At 39.0% G+C, this 21881-nt stretch overlaps 1 protein-coding gene across 3 annotated transcripts in view; it reads right to left on the reverse strand.

Moving 5' to 3' along the window:
• LOC105934269 (E3 ubiquitin-protein ligase SMURF2) overlaps nt 1-21683 on the reverse strand; it is a 78833-nt gene extending 57150 nt beyond the window's left edge. For 2 of the 3 annotated variants that reach the window (XM_012874176.3, XM_012874175.3), the window contains exon 1: nt 21140-21682. In XM_012874176.3, the coding sequence (XP_012729630.1) occupies nt 21140-21191 (52 nt within the window). In that variant the 5' untranslated portion in view covers nt 21192-21682. Of the gene's footprint in view, nt 1-21139 lie in introns of all 3 variants that reach the window. The other variant, XM_012874177.3, reaches the window with a different exon arrangement.
• Between the last annotated feature and the right edge of the window lie 198 nt (nt 21684-21881).

A 21881-nucleotide genomic window follows, 5' to 3' on the forward strand; every position in this document is an offset into this window, starting at 1 on the left:
AGAGAGAGAGACATACAAATATAAAAAAATGAAGGGAGATATGGAAAAGCATAAAGTAGCTTATAGAGAGGACAAATTAAGTATGCTTAGTTTTCTTTAGGACTGTTCTGTCATCAGCCCAAGACCTTTCATCTTTTCAAGGCAATAAACGACAATAAAAGTGGTTAAGAAGCTTATAGATAATGTATAACACAGTCATTCACTAGGGCATTTGGTAATTGGAGTGGAGCCATACCATACTGTTCAAAATAATGTGATGAAGTGCCATATTACAATATCAACACGATGGTAGCGTGATACAATTAGAAAATGTGGCGCATACATAAATCCTCTCCACAGGTCAGTCATTGGTGATCAGGTTTCTCTTTAAATGAGTTTACCAGCTGCCATTAACACTCAGAAGAACCACAAGAACATCATCTCTAACCATTTATATAGCAACGCACATACCGGCGCATTAGTTTGCTCGTTATTGGCAACTGATTGCCAAATATTAGCCACACTGCAGATTCCTTGTTTGAACCTACAGGACAGACGGCCAACAAAGCACAGGATCGAGGAAAAATGTGAATGCCAAGCAAACTGGTTTCACCACTGAAGGAGAAAAAAGGTTGGTCAAGGTTTTAAAGCCTATCCAGAGTGTGTGTACTTACATTTGTGTAAATACTTCAAGTCTCCATTTGTTTTCAGATCGTATAAAAGGTAATGGCTGTAGTGTATAATGAAGGCTTCTGAAAGTTATCACATCAGTTTTTAGGCAGTTAAGGGTCAAGATCAATAGAGAGATCCATACAACTATTGTCCAGGGTTTAATATATAATCTAGTAATTAACATGTTGTAACATGATTTAAATCTGACCCCAATATTACACAATCTAGTCTACTATATCTTTTATCTAACCAAGATAAAGAAAATTGAATGGTTTGCACAAAAAACAAAACTATGTACACCACAAAAACCAAAAGGTATACAGCAGTTTTGTTCAACTTTAAGATTTCATTTTATTAGTACCGTGACTGTATGCTACCTTTTTAATGAACATGCATTCAGTTTAACATATTATTGCAATATAAGGTTATATAGTTATGAGGAAAAAAAGTGAAGATTTCTTCTGTTTTTGCTTTTTTTGTCTCACTTAAATGTTTCAGGTCATATCTTGGTAAATACAGGAAGCCATTTCCAAATAATGATTTCATAAGTTTAGGGGAGGAACTAACCGACCCATTGTGGGTTTTCAGTAAAAATGTTACTGCTCCCCCTGAATAACTGATCAAACTATACATTTGAGAAAGTGGAGCTCAATCCTACAAGACAAATCCACATGAGGATTACCTTTCCTGCTGACATTATAAATAGCTTAAATAGAACCTATCTGTTGCCTCAAAGAGCTCAGAAAGGAACCTTTCATCTAAAAAAAATAAAAACAGTAGCAAAGCAATGGTATTGACTTCTATTAGTGTGGAAAGGACCTTGGGAGACCAGTGAGCCAAAGTGAGAGCCATAATCCACAACTGGAGAAAACGTGCAGCAATGGTGAATCTTCCCAAGAATGGCTGCTCAACCAAATTTTCTCAAAGAGCCCATTAATTATTTAAGAAGAAGCTCACAAAACAACCCAGAAGAATATCTAAAGCTCAGTTAAGGTTAAGTGTTTCAGACTAAACCATAAGAGAGAGATCGGACAAAATGGTCTCCGTGGAAGAATACAAAGGCCTGTCTCACAGGATAGTAGCAGCAGGTCAAGATAAATTGGACTACAAAGTTAATCTCATGATATTTCAGTGGACTATAACAGCTTGACTTGAACATTACCAGTCAAAGGTAACTCTAAACAAAAAGGTTTTTAACCTTGATTTAAATGAACTCAGGGTTTCAGCACCTTTACAGTTTTCTGGGACTTGGTTCCAGAGCAGTGGAGCATAAGAACTAAATTCTGCTTCTCCATGTTTGGTTCTGGTTCTGGGAATGCAGAGTAGAAAAATGTCATAGAGGCAAAACAATTCACATTAGAGTCTAGGACATTCTTAGTCAGGTTTGTTAAGTACAGACTATATTCCAAACAATTTCCAATTACTTTCACTTGACCAGTTTCAGTCAACATCTGCCATGTTGCTTTCACAAATCTCTCTGATGCGTTTCACGTTACACCAACAATAATTTTAGTAAGAAATGATCAGAACGTTAGGAAGCTTCAATCATGTTAAGAAACCTGTTAGAAACTCATGAGGGCAAAGCGGAATATTCTGCATAAATGATTTCAGATAACATGTATGATCATACAGCTGACATAATATATGGGTTTCATGTTTTACTAGAAAACATTAAAAGGTCAATTCAGTTAGAAAAAAGTTACCATTTATTTAAGTTATTGCCACGTTACTAATCCAATCACCCAGTCTGGTCAGAGTCTGGTGGCCAGAAAAGTTGAATCTCTATGAGTCAGACAGTCTGTTTCCCCCAGAAATTAACAGAAACCACCAAATAATTTTTTTTAGGACATTTAAACTTTAAAAATAACATGTCACTATTAGGTTATTCGGTCATATAATTAGAACTAGAGTCAAAACATGCATTTCCCCCTAAGAAAAACACAAAAGGTAGGAATAAAACCCTTTCTTTGATACAGAGATTTGTCCAAAACAAAAAGTCTAATGTAGGAAACAAAACTGAAATTCAAACAAAATCTCCCAGAGGAAATAGGATTATTTTTTTAGGATTATTGCCTTGTAATCCATTTTTATTCAATACAAAGCTGGGACAGAGCGCGTTTCTGATAAAGAGAGGCAGTTATAGCGGTTGGAGCTTTCATTGTCTCCATCTGTCTGAACAAAGAGAACTGGCATAAGGTTGGTATTTGTTCAGGTCAAAAGGTGAACGGTCGTAAACAGATCCTAGCTGAGGGGCTTGACAGGGGCATTCACACTTGTTTTCTCAAGGGAGAGTCACAGGTTAACATTTGCATTTGTTGCCCCCCTACATAAACGGTTGTGAGGAGTGGGATAAAATTAATTCTGCAGGGGCGACCAGAAAGCCAAAGAAACATGGAGGGAAATACAACCTCTGGCAAAAAATTAAGGAAAACCGTTAAAATCATGAATAATGTATTTTTTCTAATCAAAAGCAGCAGGAAAAAAACGTTAGGAAAGAAAAATAGATCAAGCAGCACAGACGTTTTTAAAACAACCACAAACATGCATCAAAACTCACATTTGATCATGAGTAAACCCAGCTAATGTCTAAAGTTCATACATAACTTCCTGAAGTTTAGTTACTGATTGCCATCTTCATGGATAAAGATAAAAATAAAAAAAATAAAAAAACATGTCTGGAAATCTACACAAATAAAGCTAGCTGAAATTTGTTTTTATGATAAAGAAAAATAATCTAATATATTCTTATATACCACCAGTAGCGCTGTGCAGGTAATCAAATTTGTATTTTTAGTGGGTTTTTTTTTGCTTCAAAACAATAATAAAAAAACAATCTAATCGACTAAAAAAAACTGTTAAAATACATCTTTTTATCTTTTTAAAATAAATATTTTGCGTTCAACTATTCCTATGGTTTATACCATATGGATAAAACCAGACTGAAACATCTAATGAAAATCCTGGTAGTTTAATTCATTAGATGACATACATATCAACAAATTCTAAGATTTTCCAAACTTTATAATGATGCTAAAAATAAAAGAAATGGAAATAAGAAACTAGCTGTAACTTACTGTCTGACTTGAAGCAAAGTGTTGAATTTATGACAGTGTAGAGACGTTCACCAAGTTTACTCCTGCACTAAAATCTCTTTTACAGGGGCCAATTTTTGGCTTAGTTACAATTTGATAATGAATAAAAGCTGGTCAAATCATCAGCTACTAATAAATTAAAGATAAATACGTTGTCAGCTTTTTCCAACAAGCATCACAAACCCTTAACAATATATATATATATATATATATATATATATATATATATATATATATATATATATATATATATATATATATATATATATATATATATATATATATATATATATATATATATATATATATATAATTTGGGGTTTCAATATCTTTAAGCTATAGTTATCACATTTACAAGAAAAAAAGCTTGACATATTTCACTGTGTAAGGAATATATGATTTTTGTTTAGAAATTTTCACAAGATTCAAATATTTTGAGATGAAGTTGAAGATTTATTTTTTTCAATCAGAGAATGCATCATAGTTTAGTGGTACCAGACTTCACATACAAAACGTATTGTCTGTACTCCTGATATAAGCTGTTGACATGGAATGATGGCAAAAATATATTATAAACGCAATTCTTATACCTGAAAACGGCGAGTGCAAAGAAATAAAAAAATTAAAATAGAATCAGCCCCAAAATTCTGCTGGACGCATTTCTAATGCACCCAACGTCTTCTGAATTATCAGTTATGTTTAATAACAGGCAATCACCTTCATTGAGTTAGAAAAAGGACTCCCTCCAACAAAACTTCTGAAAACTTCAGAATTCATATTATAATGAGGTGACCCACAACTTTCCATAACTTTGTTCAGTATCATTCAATCAGTTAAGTAAAAAGACTTCCTCCTCTCTATCTACCATCTCTCTGTCTGGCTCCGTGCCTTAACGCAACACACAGAACGCGTTCCATGTGGGGAAATATTGTAAACAACCTTTCTTTGTGTGTTTCTGTAGCAACTGTTCATTACAACTAAATAATGATGCAGCAAGAAGAAGCTTTCTTTTTTTTTTTAACTGATCTGCATTATACTTCCTCTGTAAAGCAATTACTCAACTTCCCAGTCTGGGTCTCTCTCCAGTCAAGTGAATGCTCAGGATGCCAATTATGTCATTCAGCTGAGAGGCCAAACTCCACAGCTGACACCCCCCCCCTCCCCACCCCCACCCTCTCTTCTCCCTGAGGAGAAGCCAATAGTCTAAGGATAGGAATCTGGAGTGAGCACAGTCACTACAGAGAGTGGGGGGAAACCAAGTGTTTATCTGGAGGCAGGAATTTATGATTTGAAGACGAGTAGGGGTGGAGGAAATGTCAGAAAACGAGAATTAAAAGAAATTAAATGCTACATTTACAAACAAATGAATGTTGGCCTGGACATGCTCACTAAAAAGGCCAAGAGATACCCCTAAAATCCCCAAGTATGACTATTCAGGACAGCAACACTGATCATTTTGTCTGGAAGGAAGTTGCCTTTAATTTGTCCTCCAACTAATAGATGTTAAACAAAAACTATCCGTTCTGACTTCAGTTAAAACAAAACTACGTTTACAGCATGTTAGTGTTATAAATTGTTTTCTCGGACAATGCCCAGGAGCTTCGCGGTAACCCACAGACACGCATTCTCCTCGTGTGAGTGTGCACGTGTGTCATAAATGGCAATTTCAATCCGGCTCATCACACCCTGGCATAGGTTGTCAGGAGGGCGCGGAGACGAGGATTTAAATTGGTGCAGTGACTTGTGGAAATATTCACAAGCCTCAAAATTATTTTACATTTTAAAATGTGACAGCCACAAACTTCAACGCATTGTAATTGGGATTTTTTTTTATTATAGACCAACAAAAAGTAATGACTGTGAAGTGGAAGGAAACAAATACAATCTTCTTTGCTAATTAAACCTGAAGACGGAAGAAATCAGCAATCATTTGCAATCAGACCAATTTTCTTCCTGATACCCCTAAATAAATCCAGTGCCATGAACTACACAGAATACGCAGCATAAACCTATTTCCATGATTGGTCCCTGGAAGGAGGAGTCACAGCTGGAGTCCCGTGACGTCAGAGCTGCTGCACGCGGCTCTCCACAGGCTGCACTGGGGAGGACACGGGCATCGACCTGTTGATCACGCAAGTCGAGTAAAAGACTCCTAAAAAAACCTGGGATCGCAACTAAAGTACGGTCAGCTGTCTGTATTCGGTAGGGCTGAACAATTAATCGTGATTTAAAAAAAATGCAATTTCCAAATCGCAGAGGTCTGCAATTTTTGGCTATGCAACAGTTAGGGAATTATACACGTCCATTAGGTGTCAGTAAAATGTTTGAAGTGGGTTTGCCTCCACATGGAAGGGAAGACAGTTGCAGCAGTGAGAAAATCGAATTTGATTACTTGTTTTAGAGTTTGTATAATCATACGTAGCATTAAGTACTGGTCAATCAGTTTAATACATAGACTTGCTTGTTGGTTGGACTTTGCACTTTATGTTCAACCAGGATTGATGTCCAATTAAATTAAAAGCTGTTCTCTTGAATAATATTCTGATCAATAAAAAAATTAAAAGTTCATATTTAAAATAGTCCTTGTTTACAAACATCTTTATTTAGAGACCATTTTTGTTGTTTGTGGTTAGTGCGGAGAAAAGTCAAAACTACAATTTTGATTGAAATATATTGTAGGCAGAACGCAATCATTACTGCTCCGAGTTTAGATGCTGTGGGTCTTTTAGCAACTAATCTACATGCCGAGGAATTTTATTTTTTGTCTGCACCATCAATACCAAGTCAAATTCCTTGTAAGTGCAAACCTACTTGGCGATTAAACTTGATTCTGATTCTGATTTATCGGACCTGCTGAATTCAACGGGTTCTCCTGCTCATCAGAACCGTTCAGAAAATGTGTTCAGGATGAATACTTCTAAATATTACTTCATTGCTTCCAATGATCAAAAGGAGCCAACTGAGGTGGTTTGGGCATCTGATCGGGATGCTCCCCTGGGCGCCTCCCTATGGGGGTTTTCCGGGCTCGTCCCACTAGGACCAGACCCGGGGAAGACCCAGAACTCGCTAACCTGGCTCTGCCAGATAGATTTGCTCCGCATATCCATCTGGAAACCTTCCGTTGAAGTAATTTTGGGAAGGGGCGAAAATACTGGTTAGCTGATTGGCCTATGTTGGTGATAGACGGGCCAAATAAACCAATCAGATTCGTCATCGCTCGTAACAGAGCGACGACGAGAACACAACCACAAGCCAAGCTACTCTTGCTGCTGCAGGTAAAGGCTCGTTAGCTCAGCAAAGAAATACTCTGTAATTCCGATAAAACTTGCTCGATAGCCACGCTAACGCTAGTTTCATCGGCTGAAGCCGCCATGTTGTTTAGACTGAACTGACGCGCTTCCCGTTACGTCACACCTCAACCGCCTCAAAGCCAACGCTGATTGGACGTTCGTTTGGTGAACGGCTCCAAATTTTCTTTAACGGAGAGTAGCCAGACTGATCTGCGAGGTGAAACCTTGAACACTCGCGAGATCAGGATGGTCTCACGAGGCTAAGAACTCGCTGCAGGGACTATAGATATATACACATCCTTTCTGGGCTGGGAATGCCTTGGGGTCCCCCCCAGAATAAGCTGGAGGATCGTGAGTCTATATCCGGTTATGCCGCCATCTTGTTATTCCATTACTCCAGTCAGTCCTTTTGATGGCTTTTTAACATCAAGATTTTCCAAAATGGTTTTGACTTCTAATTCAGCAAATTATTTACCCCAAGAGACTTGCATCTCGACCGGCAGAGAAAGCTGGCTCTACAAATAAAAAAGGTGCACATATGTTTTTTTTTATTTTGTTTGGTAAAACTCTTGCCATCCACTTCATATCAAACAATTACAATTACTGCATAATTGTTTACAATGCAACTGTCTACTGTTGAATCACTGCTGCACTTTATTGGAAATTTACTGCATGTTTACATTTGTTTACATTTCAACTGCCTACTGTTCACTGCTGCACTTTACCCGGAAGTCAATTGGAACTTATCCTGTAACTGAACTGCGATTTATTACTGCATTTTTATCCTGTACTGTAATTCACTGCAAGGTATCCTGTAGAGTTACTGCAATTTTTCTGAGCTGTATGAAAACGAAATTTCGTTCTGTATGCACTCTGTGCATACAAAATGACAATAAAGAAAGTCTAAGTCTAACACCACACTATTATGCATGTTTCTGGGAAGCATGTTAGATTATTGCCGTCTCTGAGCATACAAAATGTTTCACAGTGCGTTGCTTCTGGGAGTGTGTACCCATGCAGACCCATGGACGAGGAACAAAAGCACCTACAATGGCCACATGTGGATCAGAATCAGAGCCAGTAACAATGGAAAAAGTGACCTAGTCTGATGAATCACGATGGTGAATTCTTGGTTTAAAAGGGAAAAAAAAAAAAAAAAAGGTACGTCCCCATGTTTCATGGACCTGGTCTGGCCACTTTAACATGTAGTAGTTAAAACTTGTTGCTAGGCATATCTGGGGGGAAAGAAACACACAGACAAAAACACAATTTAGACCATATTCTGAGGAATTTGGGAGAGTCGGCATTCGGCTGGGTCCCGTTGTAGACGTGGAGGCATGGTTGTGCCAGTGTCATAAAACACTAGCACAGATCCCACAAAATATGTGTTAATAGTGTGGTCCCATTGTAGATTTAGCTTAAAAAAAACCCACATTGTAACAAAATAACAGATTTTGTATCAACCCCGGGCCCACCTTCTGGTCAAAGTGTAGCACCAACAGATTCAATGATTAATTTGTGGTACGTTAGAACAAAATTTCATGTTTAACTATTGGCAATCTTGACTCTTCCTTCAATTAAAGTCAAGATTTTATAGATGCAAAAGTAGTCAGTAAGGCAGATTTTTTTTACTTTACAGTTGTTGAACTTGACCAAATTATTGTTATTAGCCTAATAAGTTGACCATTTCAACGATTGCACCTCTGTTTTTCCAGCTTAACTGAAAACACAGATCGCGAGACGGAGGCAATAAGAGAAGCAGTAAATGTGAGCGTCTGCCTATGTGCCTTCATAAAGTGAACACGCTGAGTGGTCTACCAGACACGCACGAGAAGGTGGGCAGTCTTGACCTCAGCAACAGTAGCAACAAGACGGTGAGGGGGAGGAAAGTTTGATCCATCAAGTCTAACCTTCCTTCTTGCTTCAGTTACGACGACAATCCACATACGCACGTTTTGTCCGCGTAGGAAAGCACGCTTTGCTTATCGACGTTCATCTAACTTACGACGTAAAAAGCCAAGCAACCGATTTTTACAACTTCCACGGGTAAGTAAATTAAACTGGGAATTTATCACGTTCCTGACGACCCCTGAAAATGCCCTCAGAGAGGCTGAGCAAGCGTAAACAAGCTGGAAGAGCGAGCGGCGGTGAAGGATCGGTACAGGAAATGTGTGCGAGTATGCGAGGCACACATATCACAAGCTGAAAACAGATAAAGAGGGGGGGAAAAAAACCTAAAAAAAAAAAAAAAAAAAAGAAAGAAATCGGCACACTGGAGCCACACCGGTAGAGTCGTCTGACAGCTGTCTGGGCCAGATCCGGGGGGTGAGCGAGGGAGAGGAAGGAAGAGAGAGAGAGATGACAGAGAGATGAGGGACATCCTGTTAGAAGAGAAAGAATGAAACGACTCGAGATAGAGAGATGAAGAAAAATAATAATAATAAAGCAGCACCGAGAGTAATGATTAAAGGGCCACTAATGTCATATCCACTGGTTAAATAAATCAAAAATAAGCATACGTTTTATTCAATTCACAACTGAACTTTCTTTTATAGAAAGAAAACTGAAGTTTGGGTGAAAAAGAAAGAAAACAACATCAACTTATATTGAAAGAGACATTTTTCCACTAGTTTTTAAGAGTTTTAAAATCATCAAAAATATTATTTATAAATAAACACGTGTAAATTTTACCCCTCACCTTTATTTAATTAAATCATCCAGCATATGAGAGTTGTTATAATGTTTTAGATCGGATTTAATTCATAATATCGTGTAATTACCATACCATTTTGTGTATTATTGTATAGCTTATTCATTAATCATGCAGTTATTATAAGGCATTTGCCCTTTAACTGTGTTGTTGCTTTATTTAGAAGGAAAGGAAAAGCTTTAAGCCTAAAAGAAGAGTTAAAAGGGATCAATAAGTAAATCAACTGAAGTACACCTGACGACCACACTGAAACACGATATTTTGGGTTAATTTCACCCAAGACAATCCTGCTAAATAACCTTCTAGAATCCCAGTGAAAAACTTCATTTATTCAAACATTCGTAGAGACCAAGTGGCCTGCCTTTTCACATGCTCCAAATTCAATTTGTAAGACTGCTGGAAATACCACGCTCCATTCATGATGTGCAGGAAAATCCTCCTGAAGCACTTGGAAAGTTTAATGTATTATGCATATTTAAAGCCACCCCCTCTTAAGTCAGAGGCTCTTATGTAACACCAAGGTGTTCAGTCTTTCCATTTCTCTGTTCAGAAGTACAATGATGCCACCGGGTTCAAAAGTAATTGGAAAAGCAGCTCGATCTGAAGCCCAGAAACAAAAGGAAGAGTTTATGTCTCAGATTATTTGGAGAGTGAATAAAACTGGTGACGGTTCTGTAAACGAGAGACAGACGTATAAGGGATGAACACAGATTTCTCTCTGTGTCGACGGTCGTTGTTGTACATCTTTACTTCTGCATACATTTGTTTTGAAATCCCCTTTAAAGATGGCTGATCCGATGTAAAAACGTCCAAACTCATTAGGCGAACCGTGGGTCATCGTCGCAGGAGAACGGTTAAGCTGATTTATTACCACTGGCAAAGTGTCAAGAATGCTTACCACGACATGTTGCTTAACGGATCAGCCGAAACTCATTTACGTCTTTCAATGTAGCCCTTCTGGTTGGATTTTTTTTTTTTTTTTTTAAATCAAGGCAGGTTTGGGGATGTGAAGCAGGAGATTTTATCAACACATCAGCAGCAAGGCATTTGATTGGCTGCGCATAAAAGACACACGACCAATGGGTATGCTGCGATCGGTCGACACTGGAGTGAATAGGACTTGCATCATCCCATTGAAGATTTTCCTACGACTACGTTCAGCGAGGGAAAAAAAAGCCCCGCCGCTAATTTGCTTTTGGGCTTTTTTTTGTTAAAGTTCTGGATGCCAATAGAAACAAACACGTTTTATCTCATACACATCCTCAAAAAAAAGGAGCCGAAACAATCACGTATTTTTACTAAACACAAAGGTTTTTGGCTTGTGTTATTTTACGCTTTCCCACAAAAGAAAAAAAACAAATAAAAAAAATAATCGCAGAGGATGCAATTTCACTAAAAACCAATTTGAAAAAAAAAAAAAAAAAAAACAATTTCAACATACCAGGAACCTTAAATTTACAAGAAAAAACATACAGACGAGAGTAACACCGGACGACAGGAAGTGTCATGTGCCAACAATGTCAATACTACACATAAAATGTTGATTAAAAACCGGTTTATGGCCTCAAATATACTCCATTTAAAGAAAAAGGACTAAAGAAGCCCTACCGACACCTATAGCAAAACATTTGTGTGGAGCTCACCTATAGCTGCGACACTTATGAGCTACTCCACTGTTTTTTTTTTCAGCAGTAAGTGTCCAAAAAGATTCTCAGGGAGCTCCTATCTTAGCCTAAAAATTCCTACCTAGGAGTCTTAGCTTAAGATTGACTCGTATGCTGCTAAGAGCGACTCTGAAGAATGAGACATTTTTATCTTAGTGAGGAGTTGCGGTTGACCCCGTTGCTAGTTGTGACGCTAGCAAAACCTATCGTTAGTCACAAAGCATCAAATGTTAATGTAATCTTATTGTAATGACTCGCCAGTCATTTTACTGCTTTATCTATTTGATATGAATGCGCATTCACCCGTCAGCGTTTTACTGGGACTGTCTGAAAGTATAAAGTGGTTGGATTTGGCAAAACAACCAAGATGAAATGGAAAAACCAAACAGCAGTGCTCCTGTCCATCTCTGGGAGGAGTTACAAGCCACAAATACACAGAGTTTAAAGCGTATTGCCGCAGAGCAATGCGTCTTTCTCTGCTCGTCTTGGTGCTTTTTACGCACCGGGCTGCAAAGCGAACGCTAAGTGCAGCAATCAAAGAGAGGAGATGGCATCAAATTTAGATGACCATTTAGGCTACTAAAATTATCATGTAATACAGAAAATACCTTCTCAAATGTTAAATGTCTCCACTTTTTATGCATGATTATCCAAACTTTTTCTATTATTCATAGATCCTCCATAAAATTACATTAGAGCCCTGCAGTTAACCCAAAGGGCTGCTGAAACTAATTCATTTCCACTTATGGGAATGCATAATAATAATTATATGATTGTAATGAAGTTTATGTGCTTATTTCCTCCACTGTTTAGGTGGTGGATCGGCCAATCAGCTCTCTTCGTTTCCACCATCTTCCCTCCTTCAGACACTCTCCTCCTCACTACTACTGACATTTTGTCACTTTAGGAGCTCTCTGAAGGCCTAAGATGCGTCGTGAATAACTTTTATCTTACCGAGGTAAAAGAAAAATCTTAGAATTCGAGAAATTCTAAGATTTTTCCTAAAATGACGTCACTTTTAGTCTTAGGAATCTCTGTGAATACGGACACTGGACTTTATTTAACCACCTGTAGTCTAATAATTAGAAGGAAAAAAATAATTAATTGATCGTGCTTTCATTTGGACAATTTTAACAGAACAGATAATACTTTAAACACAGGTTGAGATTTAATACACCTTTATCCCAATGGTCAACAAAAACAGACTTTGCAATGCTCCCCCCCCCCACAATAAGACCACTTTAGAATGAGACAAGCACAAACACCTCAAACCATGGACGAAATAAACATGACAGCATTATGCCACAATGATTATTACGAGTATTGCCAATACATTTGAAATTCATCAAACCTTTACTCTGTGAATAAAAAAAAAAAATAAAAAAAAAAAAGAGTGTTTTTAATGTTTTTTGAGCATTGGGACCATACTGCAGTGTCTTTAAAACAGATATTTGAAATCTTTACACACCTGCAAGAGGAAAACAGTTATTCTTTAAATGCTGTCAACGATGGCGCCACTTGTTCAAGCTAATTTGGGAGCTGGTTTAATTCAGAACTCATGAAGCGCTACAGATTTAGTTTGTATACAGTCCAACTTGTGTTAAGATTACGCAACGCAGAGACGGATGGCACTTATCTGCCGTAATCACAGCAGTGACGAGACGGCGGTATGTGAGCAACTATCGGCATCCTGACCTTTGGGTTACATTGTAACCCGACTACCCGCTTTCTGTTGAGTACGACAGAAGAAGAACAAAAAAAAAAACAAAAAAAAAAACAACGCATTAGTTCACTGCGAAAAATAACGAGCTAAGTTTAATGCTTGTTAAGAGTATTACTAAAGCAGATAACCAGACATACCAGCAGTGAAGTAATCACCATTAGATTAAACGATGATGTGATAATATCATCTATGATCACAGAGCAGGAAAAAAATCAGTGAGCTTGAGCTGTTCCTGCTGATTTTTTTTATTATACATTTAAGCCTTAAGAACTTGAAGTTCAAGTAAGAAGAAGATTCCTTTGGTAAAACCAACGTGAAATAACAAAAACGTTTCTTTTTTGGCTTTTCACTTTTTTGGGGAAATGCATTCTTCACCACAGCAGGCATCGGAGCAAGGTGCCACTTCCACTTTGACGGGACGTCCTGTCTGCATTCTTTTAAAACTTACTTCCAGACTGACCAATAAAAATGACCGGAGAAGAAGAACGGAGCTGCAATAGGTTCAGGAGCAGTCGGGAACATTCGCACCCCAAACGGCATGCAAACATTTTCCAAGACAATCAGAGAGCCGTGTGAGCAGCGAACGGCTGTAACAAACCTGTGCAGCACGTGTGGTCAATTCAAGTATACTCCAGCGATGCAGACTAAACAGAGCTTGGAGGAAGTTTGGGTACAGACCTTGGTGGTGCACTACAAAAAAAAAAAACCCAACCACAACACAGTGACCCCAAACGCTACAGGCAAGATCAAGCGGCCGCGTCGAACTCTTAAAAACACATGAAAGCGCGGCCTTTTCGTCTCTGGGAAGCGGCCGCGCGGGCAGACAAACGTATAGCGCCAATTAATGCACTTAAAGCGCACGTGAACGCGAAACGACGAAAACACGCATTCTCCCAGCGGACCGTGGGAATTCATAAATCCGAGTTTGGCTTATTTGTACTGCACTCAAGAGAAAACAAGAAACGCTACAGAAAATAAAATTTGCACCATTTGTGATCAAGGTTTTCATTTCCAAAGCCGGAGCTCAAATGAATGCTGGGATTTAAACCAAAAGTTTGTGAATTTTTCCGTCCAATCCAACGCTTGTATAGTCAAACGATTGCATCAGAATTGTTGTATAGACTACTACGAATAATAGAAGTGCTATACATACGAAAAGCTGTTCCGTATGTATAGCACTAAAAGAATGGAGCATGTAGAAATAGTCCGACAATAGACTTCTAAGTGCTTAAATTTGCTCCATTTAAAACATACATGAGATAATACTTTAAAAGATTAAAGTATCAAATTATGAGAAATGACAGCGTTTCTATAAAGGAAGGACCTGAGAAAACAGTTCTTGGATTACCTGATGGAGCGACGGACAACATAAAACCCACCAGCAAAAGTCACAAGGTGCCCAAATAAATTGCTCTCCTGTCTACAAAGAAAGAGAAATATCCCCGAGTAGAAAAACAACCAAGGCCAGCAAAGCAGGAATGCAAACAGGCAAAGACACGGACAAACGTAAACATGAGTACTCTCGCACTTTCATTATGCTCCAATAACGAAAGCGTAAGGTAGGCAGAGGCTCAGCTTTCACCCGACAGCAGCTGGTGGGCACAGACGGCAATAAAGTTGGTCAACCACTCTGGCTCTAACAGGCAATTTGCCCAAGACGAAGGGAAGTTAAAGAGTGCCCCTTAATTGCCCGATAACAGGTAAACCAGAACGTTGCTTGTAGCAGAAATGCATTTATAACCGCATGACCCGTTAATGAATGAATCAGAGTGACCACACCTGGTCAAAGCTGAACCTGCCTAAAGCGTTTTTAAAGTGGGCAAAGGTCAGCTGGAAACTCAAGACAGCTTTCAGGTCCTTAATGTAGGGTTGAACCAAAACAAATATCCAACTAAATAGCTCCTAAACAAACCAAAACTGAGGGTTAAAAGTCGGACAAACGACTCGGAAAAGACGTTTTAACAAACCAAAGGCCGAATTTGCCGTTGTCGCGGGTGGCTGGCTCACTTTCAGCTCAGCACCAACCAGTAACCAGTCTCAGCTTATACAGCCGCTCTATGAAGTCGTGGTTTGTCAACCACAAATATTTCCCATCCTACTATGGTTTGAAGTACTTTTATCAGAAAAGGTGCTGGAATGACTGGAGTTTTCCCCAGCTGTGTGGTTGTGCTGCACACTGCTAGTCAGTTGACTAAAGGAGAAGCTACTGCGCTTTTAATTCTCCTACAAAAAAAAAAAAAAAGACATTTGCCTATCAGGAACCATTTCCGGTTGTTAAAAGCCAAAACTGTTGAATCTAAAACAATCTAATTAATGTAATGTGTTAAAATTACTAACTAGTTTATAAGCTATGTGTGGTATGTGAAATAATGCATCTAAGTAGCTATACTTGTGTTACTTTACTTTTTTTTCTTCATATTTTTATTAGGAAGTAATGCACATTACAACAATAGAGATGTGTATCCATATGTACATCATTTTCACATAGGGTATCATAGCAAGCAACAATATGTACATATTGGCACCATAAAAGGTACCGTGCATCTAGAAGACTTGAGAACAAGGGATATAGTCAAACTTCCAGGGTGTTTTTGTAAATTAAGTGGTACGAACACTCTTTTTTTTTTTTTTTTTTTTTTAATGAGAAAAGCACTTGAAACTGCTAAAGTTAGATTTTTTTGGCGTACGTATGAATGAGCCTGAAGAAAGGTCACGAGCCGAAAAGCTAAGTCTTTTATAAGGCTTATAATACGGTGGGGAAAAGCATGAGTTCCTAGCTCAGTACTAGCTAGTAAGCCCTTTAGTCTTACCATCACCAACTGTTGTCCATGGTGGTGGTGACATCGTGCCGCGAGGCTGGTTTGCTGGCATTAAAAATTTAAAAAAGGAGACATATGCATAAAAAAGTTTTTGTTGTGTACTTGGAGTCTCTAGAAACAGAAAGTTTGAATGTACTCTGACCAGGAGCTGCGTAGACATCTTTATATTCTTTTTGGGTCATATTTTTCAGGCCATTCCTTTTTCTCTGTTTTCTATTACTGTATTTTTTTGGACTACAAGTCACACTTAAAATCCTTAAATTTTCTCAAGAATTGATGCTGAGCCTTATAACCCCGTGTGCCTCATATACCGTACTTGTTGTGTTTACTGACCGGTTTTATGTGGTACAATGTGCTCAAAAATATCTCAAAATGTGTAAGTAAAACTTTGGTAAGCAACGAAGCCGCTCCGCTCGATGGATATTCGGAGCATTACGGTCCGCTGGGTCCGCCCTGTAACAAGACCCCTGAGCTGTCTACAAGACTGCCTCACTGTAATGCCTAAACTAGAAGTGCCTTAATGCAACAATAAATCAAGTAAGTTAATTTGGCATAAAACTTACGTTTATTTTGGCATTTTGTTAGAAACAGGGCAGCGTCGCCCAACTACTCTGTCTTCCCAACAGAGACTGGTAGCTCTCCCTCTCAGGAGAGACGTGTGTACGTGAAAGGGCGGAGTGATATTACACACTTGGAAAGGATAGTGAGTGCGCTTTATGGTACGAAGAATACGGTACAGGATTTACTGTAGAGCTGCTATACAAGGTCAGGAACTTCCGGTTAAGCAATTTTGTGAATCCAACATTTCTATATCTTTGGGGGGGGGGGGTTTCTAGTCCAAACTGAAGATGTTTTAGCTGTTCGTTGATGGAGGTGGGGGGGTGGGGGGGTCGGTTTGTGGAGTGCCTTCTTCAGATTTAAAGAGACGGCGCTAAAACGAGTTGCTCTCAGTACTGCCTCAGAACAGGGGTAAAAAGGAGACCCGTGGGGGTTAATTAGTGGGGAATTCAGACCCAAGCATTGCAGTTCCCCTTTTTATAGACCACAAGTGAATTATTTCAATGTGAAAAGCTTTAACATGGTATTCATGCCTGAGGTAAACATCTCAGTAGCTGCATGGCTACTAAACATTACCCAAGTGACTTTACGACAAAGAGCATCCCAAAATAAAGTCAATGAGACCTCAAGAAATTGTGTCTACTCTGTATACTTATACAACAGGCCTGTTGGTTCCACAGCCATCTTTTTTGGTTAATTCCATGATGATTAAGGAAGCAAACTGTGTCCAAGAGAGCCCAGCACAGCACATGCTGACATTACATCCTGTGGAAGATTAACTCCGAGTGCAACACCGTGCCGTTTATTTCAAGAACAAAAAAAAACGGAAGACGACCTAGCACACCGACGAGCTTTCTACGAGCGGACGACGACTGCGGAGGCAAAGGTCAATTTCTGAAGCGCTCTCTGCCCCGCTTGTGATGTGGCGGCTGAAACTAGGGGAAAAGACTTTCATCCTAATCACCAACTTCCTGGCGTTTCCCCTTTAACACACACACACACACACACGCGCATCGGCGTGTACACGTGTAATAATAGGAGGAACGCAAACACACGACGACACAGAGTGACAGCGGGTGAAAAATATACGTGTGGATTTCCTTTTTGCCCTGCAGGAGTGCAAACGCGCTCAAAGAACAGGAAGGATGGTGAGATGATTCTTCCAGTCGTTCCCTGCTTACGCCGCGCCAACAGGAGTCTTAACGGAGAGACTGGATCGCACGGATATCCTTACAGCGCAGCGTTGCCAAGAAGTCGAGATTTTTAAAGGAACGGAACGGGAGATAAACGCCGCCAACCCCACTTCTCGCCCCATTCGCCCCTTAAGAAAACCCCAACACTTCATCCTTTGAAGAAAAGCTAAAGTTAAATGTGATTCAAACCAACCTCCAGAGCATAGGAGGAAGAAGTGGAGGAAAAACACGACCGATCGCACCATGCAGAGCAAGGATAACAGCTCTCAGAAACCCAGGGTTGTCTTCTTTTTTTATTATTATTATTATTCAGCACTGAAACACAACACATATGTTACCAGCAAATTCACACCAGGACTGCTGTTATTAATTTATAATTAGTTTAATTTGAGCAGAATATAATAGTTCCCTCAAATTTTTGTTGTTTAAGGAAAAAAAGCACAGATGTTATGACACGAAATTTAAGACCTTTTAAATACATCTCTACTGTTCATTGCTGAATTTTAGGTGGGAATTTTATTATTATTATTATTATTATTATTATTATTATTATTATTATTATTATTATTATTCCATCCACCTGTGTACCATGCACCAAAGTCACTGGCACCAAATTCCCTCACCATGATGCTATGACCACCATGCTTGACAACAGGGCCTCTATTTTTAAGTTTGAAAGCCTTGAAAGTGTATTTCCTAGAGAGAGAGAGAAATGACAGTAGCTCGGCAATGTGGCCAAATGCTTCAATCTTTGTTCCATTTGATGACAAAACTTTTATTCAGGAGGCATCTTGGTTGGCCATGAGGGCAGCTGAATCAAAGGTGTGGATTTTTTGGCCCTGCCCAGACACGCCGAGGTTAAAATCCCGTCCCTGCGGACAGCGACACTTGTGTTCCAGTTCGTGGTTGGCTCCCGTCTCGGTGATTTTCAGTCTGGGTCAAGTGGGTTGACACCTGGACACAGCTGAGTGTATATTTGATATGGGATGTCCAAGTTTGACCCTTTCAAAACTTAAACATGTGCAGCAAAAAAAAAAAATAAATAAATAAAAAAATAAAAAAATAAATAAATAAATAAATATATATATATATATATATATATATATATATATATATATATATATATATATACTTCAGATTGTTTTGTAGTACAACTACTCCTGCTGAAAAATAGCCCACCTGCACTACAGACTGGAAAGCAAGCAGGACCATGAACCCATTCAAGCAATTCTTAAAACAGAGAATTTATTCAACATAACGACCCAATCTGAGATAAAAATAAAATAAAAAATAAGGTTGGAGGAAAAATAATCAAAATGATCCATCCTTTAATTTCTTTCTACCAGACATCCCCTTCTTTCAGACATAGGGAAAAACAGCACATTGCAATTAAAGGACCAGAGCGCGTATTTTAGACCCAGCGCTTCATTCCGGTCCAGTTCTTACTCCCAGTCACAGACGTCTGAAATCACATCTGGCCACAACTGGACGCAAAACGCAAAGCTTGCAACGCTACTGACAATCCCAAATGAAGACTTTGACCCCCGCCTGGTCTGCATGAACAGAAATTTGGGTCATTCTGAACGACGTGAACGCCACTTCGAAAAAGGCTTTATGATCAGGAAAGGCTCTCTGAGGTTTCGCATTCTTGGCATTCCGCTGAAGACCACTGCGGCACATTTAAAACTATCGTCCATATGGAGAGAAAGAGAGAGAGAGAGACCCTGGGCAGACCAGAAAGAAAGAGAACTGGCTGTATTTTTGAGCAACGGGTTCTCTTTACAAAACTACTTAGTCCTCAGTGAAACACAACTCGGTACCAGAGATGAACTAGAATGGGTTTGCTAAAGAAAAGATATGCAGCAACATTTTGGCCATGGGGGGAAAAAAAATAAGACAAATTTGAGGTACTCTGCTCCTGATTGCATCTTTTTAACATTAGCAAAGTATGCACTAGTGTACTAAATCTTAACTTAAAGACGACACACTAAAAGGTTGGAAACAGACCCGGTTTAAACCATGAAAGTTGAAATATAGCGAGGGTTGGAGGCTGCCATTTTTGCTTAGTTGGAGCACAATGTTGAAAACAAAACCATAGCTAATTCACCTGAAGATAATCTTTTTTAATCAAATCAAGCGGTCTGTTACTGTTAACTTTTAAAATACCATTAACCTGAATCATCATACTACTACTATTATTCCTGTATTTATTTATTGTAAAAATCTGAACATATTAAGCGTAACATATTAATGGGAGTTATGTAAAATTGTTAATACATTTATGGAAGCGGAAGCAGGCTGAGACATTACGGTGTAAGTCATTAGATGTTTAACCAACTTAAAGTCAATTCAAATCTACTTTCTTTATCCGTTAGCCCATTTTCTGGCCTAGGCAGGGACTAGATTCAGTCAAACACAGGAAATAATTTAAAGTGACAGAAATAAAGATTTACATTGAAAAGATAAGAGCAGAACATCTTAATTTCAATCAAAGTAGATTTTTTTTCCCTTACTTTTGATTAACATATTCTACAGTACACATATTTGTGGATAAATAAAAGGACAGTTCATTATCATCAATGACCTAATAATTGTTCTTGTGTGTGTAGCACTGAGTCTTCAGAAAATGTTGTGATCTGGTAGTTACTAGGTTATGTACTCGCTAAAGTGCTTACCTTACCTAATTTGAACAAATACTGAAAACAGTTTTGCCAGAAGTGTCTCTGTTTTGAGTCAAGCCCTTAAATGTGGGTTTGTGTGTGTCGAGTATTGTATCTTTTTTTTGTGTGTTATAGTGATAACTGCACTCTTTTTGTTGTTGTTTTTCTCTGTTTTTCCATTCAGTGAATCTATGAAGGATGTTTTCGCCGCCTGGTTTACCATAAGAGATACTGTACCTCACTGCTACTCTGGACACTGGTAAGATAATACCAACTAAACATGGTTTCTTGGACGTTTCATTGCAACATCAGAAAAAAAAAGGTTTAAAAATAAAACTATATTCAGCCATTTTAAGTGCCAATGCAAAAATTTATTTAATTTCCAGCAGTCTGCTAATTGAAAATGTATGTCGCAGTAATAATAACCATAGATAGGTGGACAGATAGAACTAGATAGCGTTGGATATACAAGCTAGCGCCAGCAATAAACAGTGAAGTCACAGCTAATGTTTGCTAACAAGGCAGCCTTATAAACTGCACTTCAATACAGTTCAGCGCATCGCTTTAAGAGTTATTCCCTTACATACAATGTTACAAATTGTGTTAAACTAGTCCAACTATCATGTGCGAGCTTAATACAAACATTTCCCCACAATATATTAGCTTTTTTTTTTATAACCAGCAGACGTTAGTAAAAGCTGCTAGCATGCAGGCTAACAGTGTGCTAGCATAACTGAGCGGCGTAAGAAGGAGGGGGGGGGGGGTTAAATTTTGCTTACCTGTCAACCGCAGCTTTACTGGGCCATTTCTCCTAACTCCTTGGTTCGACATTCCCTTTTGATATTCCAACCTGATGAAGATCGCCAGAAAGTGTCCGATTCACACGTTTAGCGTGTAGCTCTGTCCCAAAAACAGGTATCTCCCAAAAAACGATCCCTGGGCTAGCTCGGGGTTAGCTTCTTGTAGTATCACCATAGCAAATCACGCTGACTGTGCACGCAACGTAATGCTCTCAGTTAAATCCCTGCGAATACACTCTCCGCGGCAGGCAGCCCATGTTCGGCACACACACACACGCGCACATAAAAAAAAAACGTAAGACGTGGTATTCAGAGGAAATACGTGAAGCTACATGCCCGACCGCGGGTCGTGTCAAGAGGAGTGACACGGATTTAGGTGAGCGGTTTGTCCTCCATCCGGACAGGCGTCTACACTGCCCGAGCTGCTCTCACACTGAAGTTGCGGGAGATGGTTGTAAAGGCTGAGCGGCTGCGAGCGGGCGGGCGAAGAGAGGCAGACGTACATCCGGTGTGGCGTCGAGGCGGCTTCCTCCGAGACCCGCTGTCCGCCAGCTACATGCGCTTCTACACGGTGTTTTACGGGTCCTCCTTAGGTCCATGGTGCGTTCAAGTCAGTCACGTTGAATTATCGATACTGCCCTAATGGGTACATTTGTATTTATTTATTTTTTGCTTTATGATCACTTTGTATTATTGTGTAGCGTTTTTAAACAATATATGG

The sequence above is a fragment of the Fundulus heteroclitus genome, chromosome 13 (genome assembly GCF_011125445.2).
Source record: "Fundulus heteroclitus isolate FHET01 chromosome 13, MU-UCD_Fhet_4.1, whole genome shotgun sequence".
NCBI lineage: Eukaryota > Metazoa > Chordata > Actinopteri > Cyprinodontiformes > Fundulidae > Fundulus > Fundulus heteroclitus.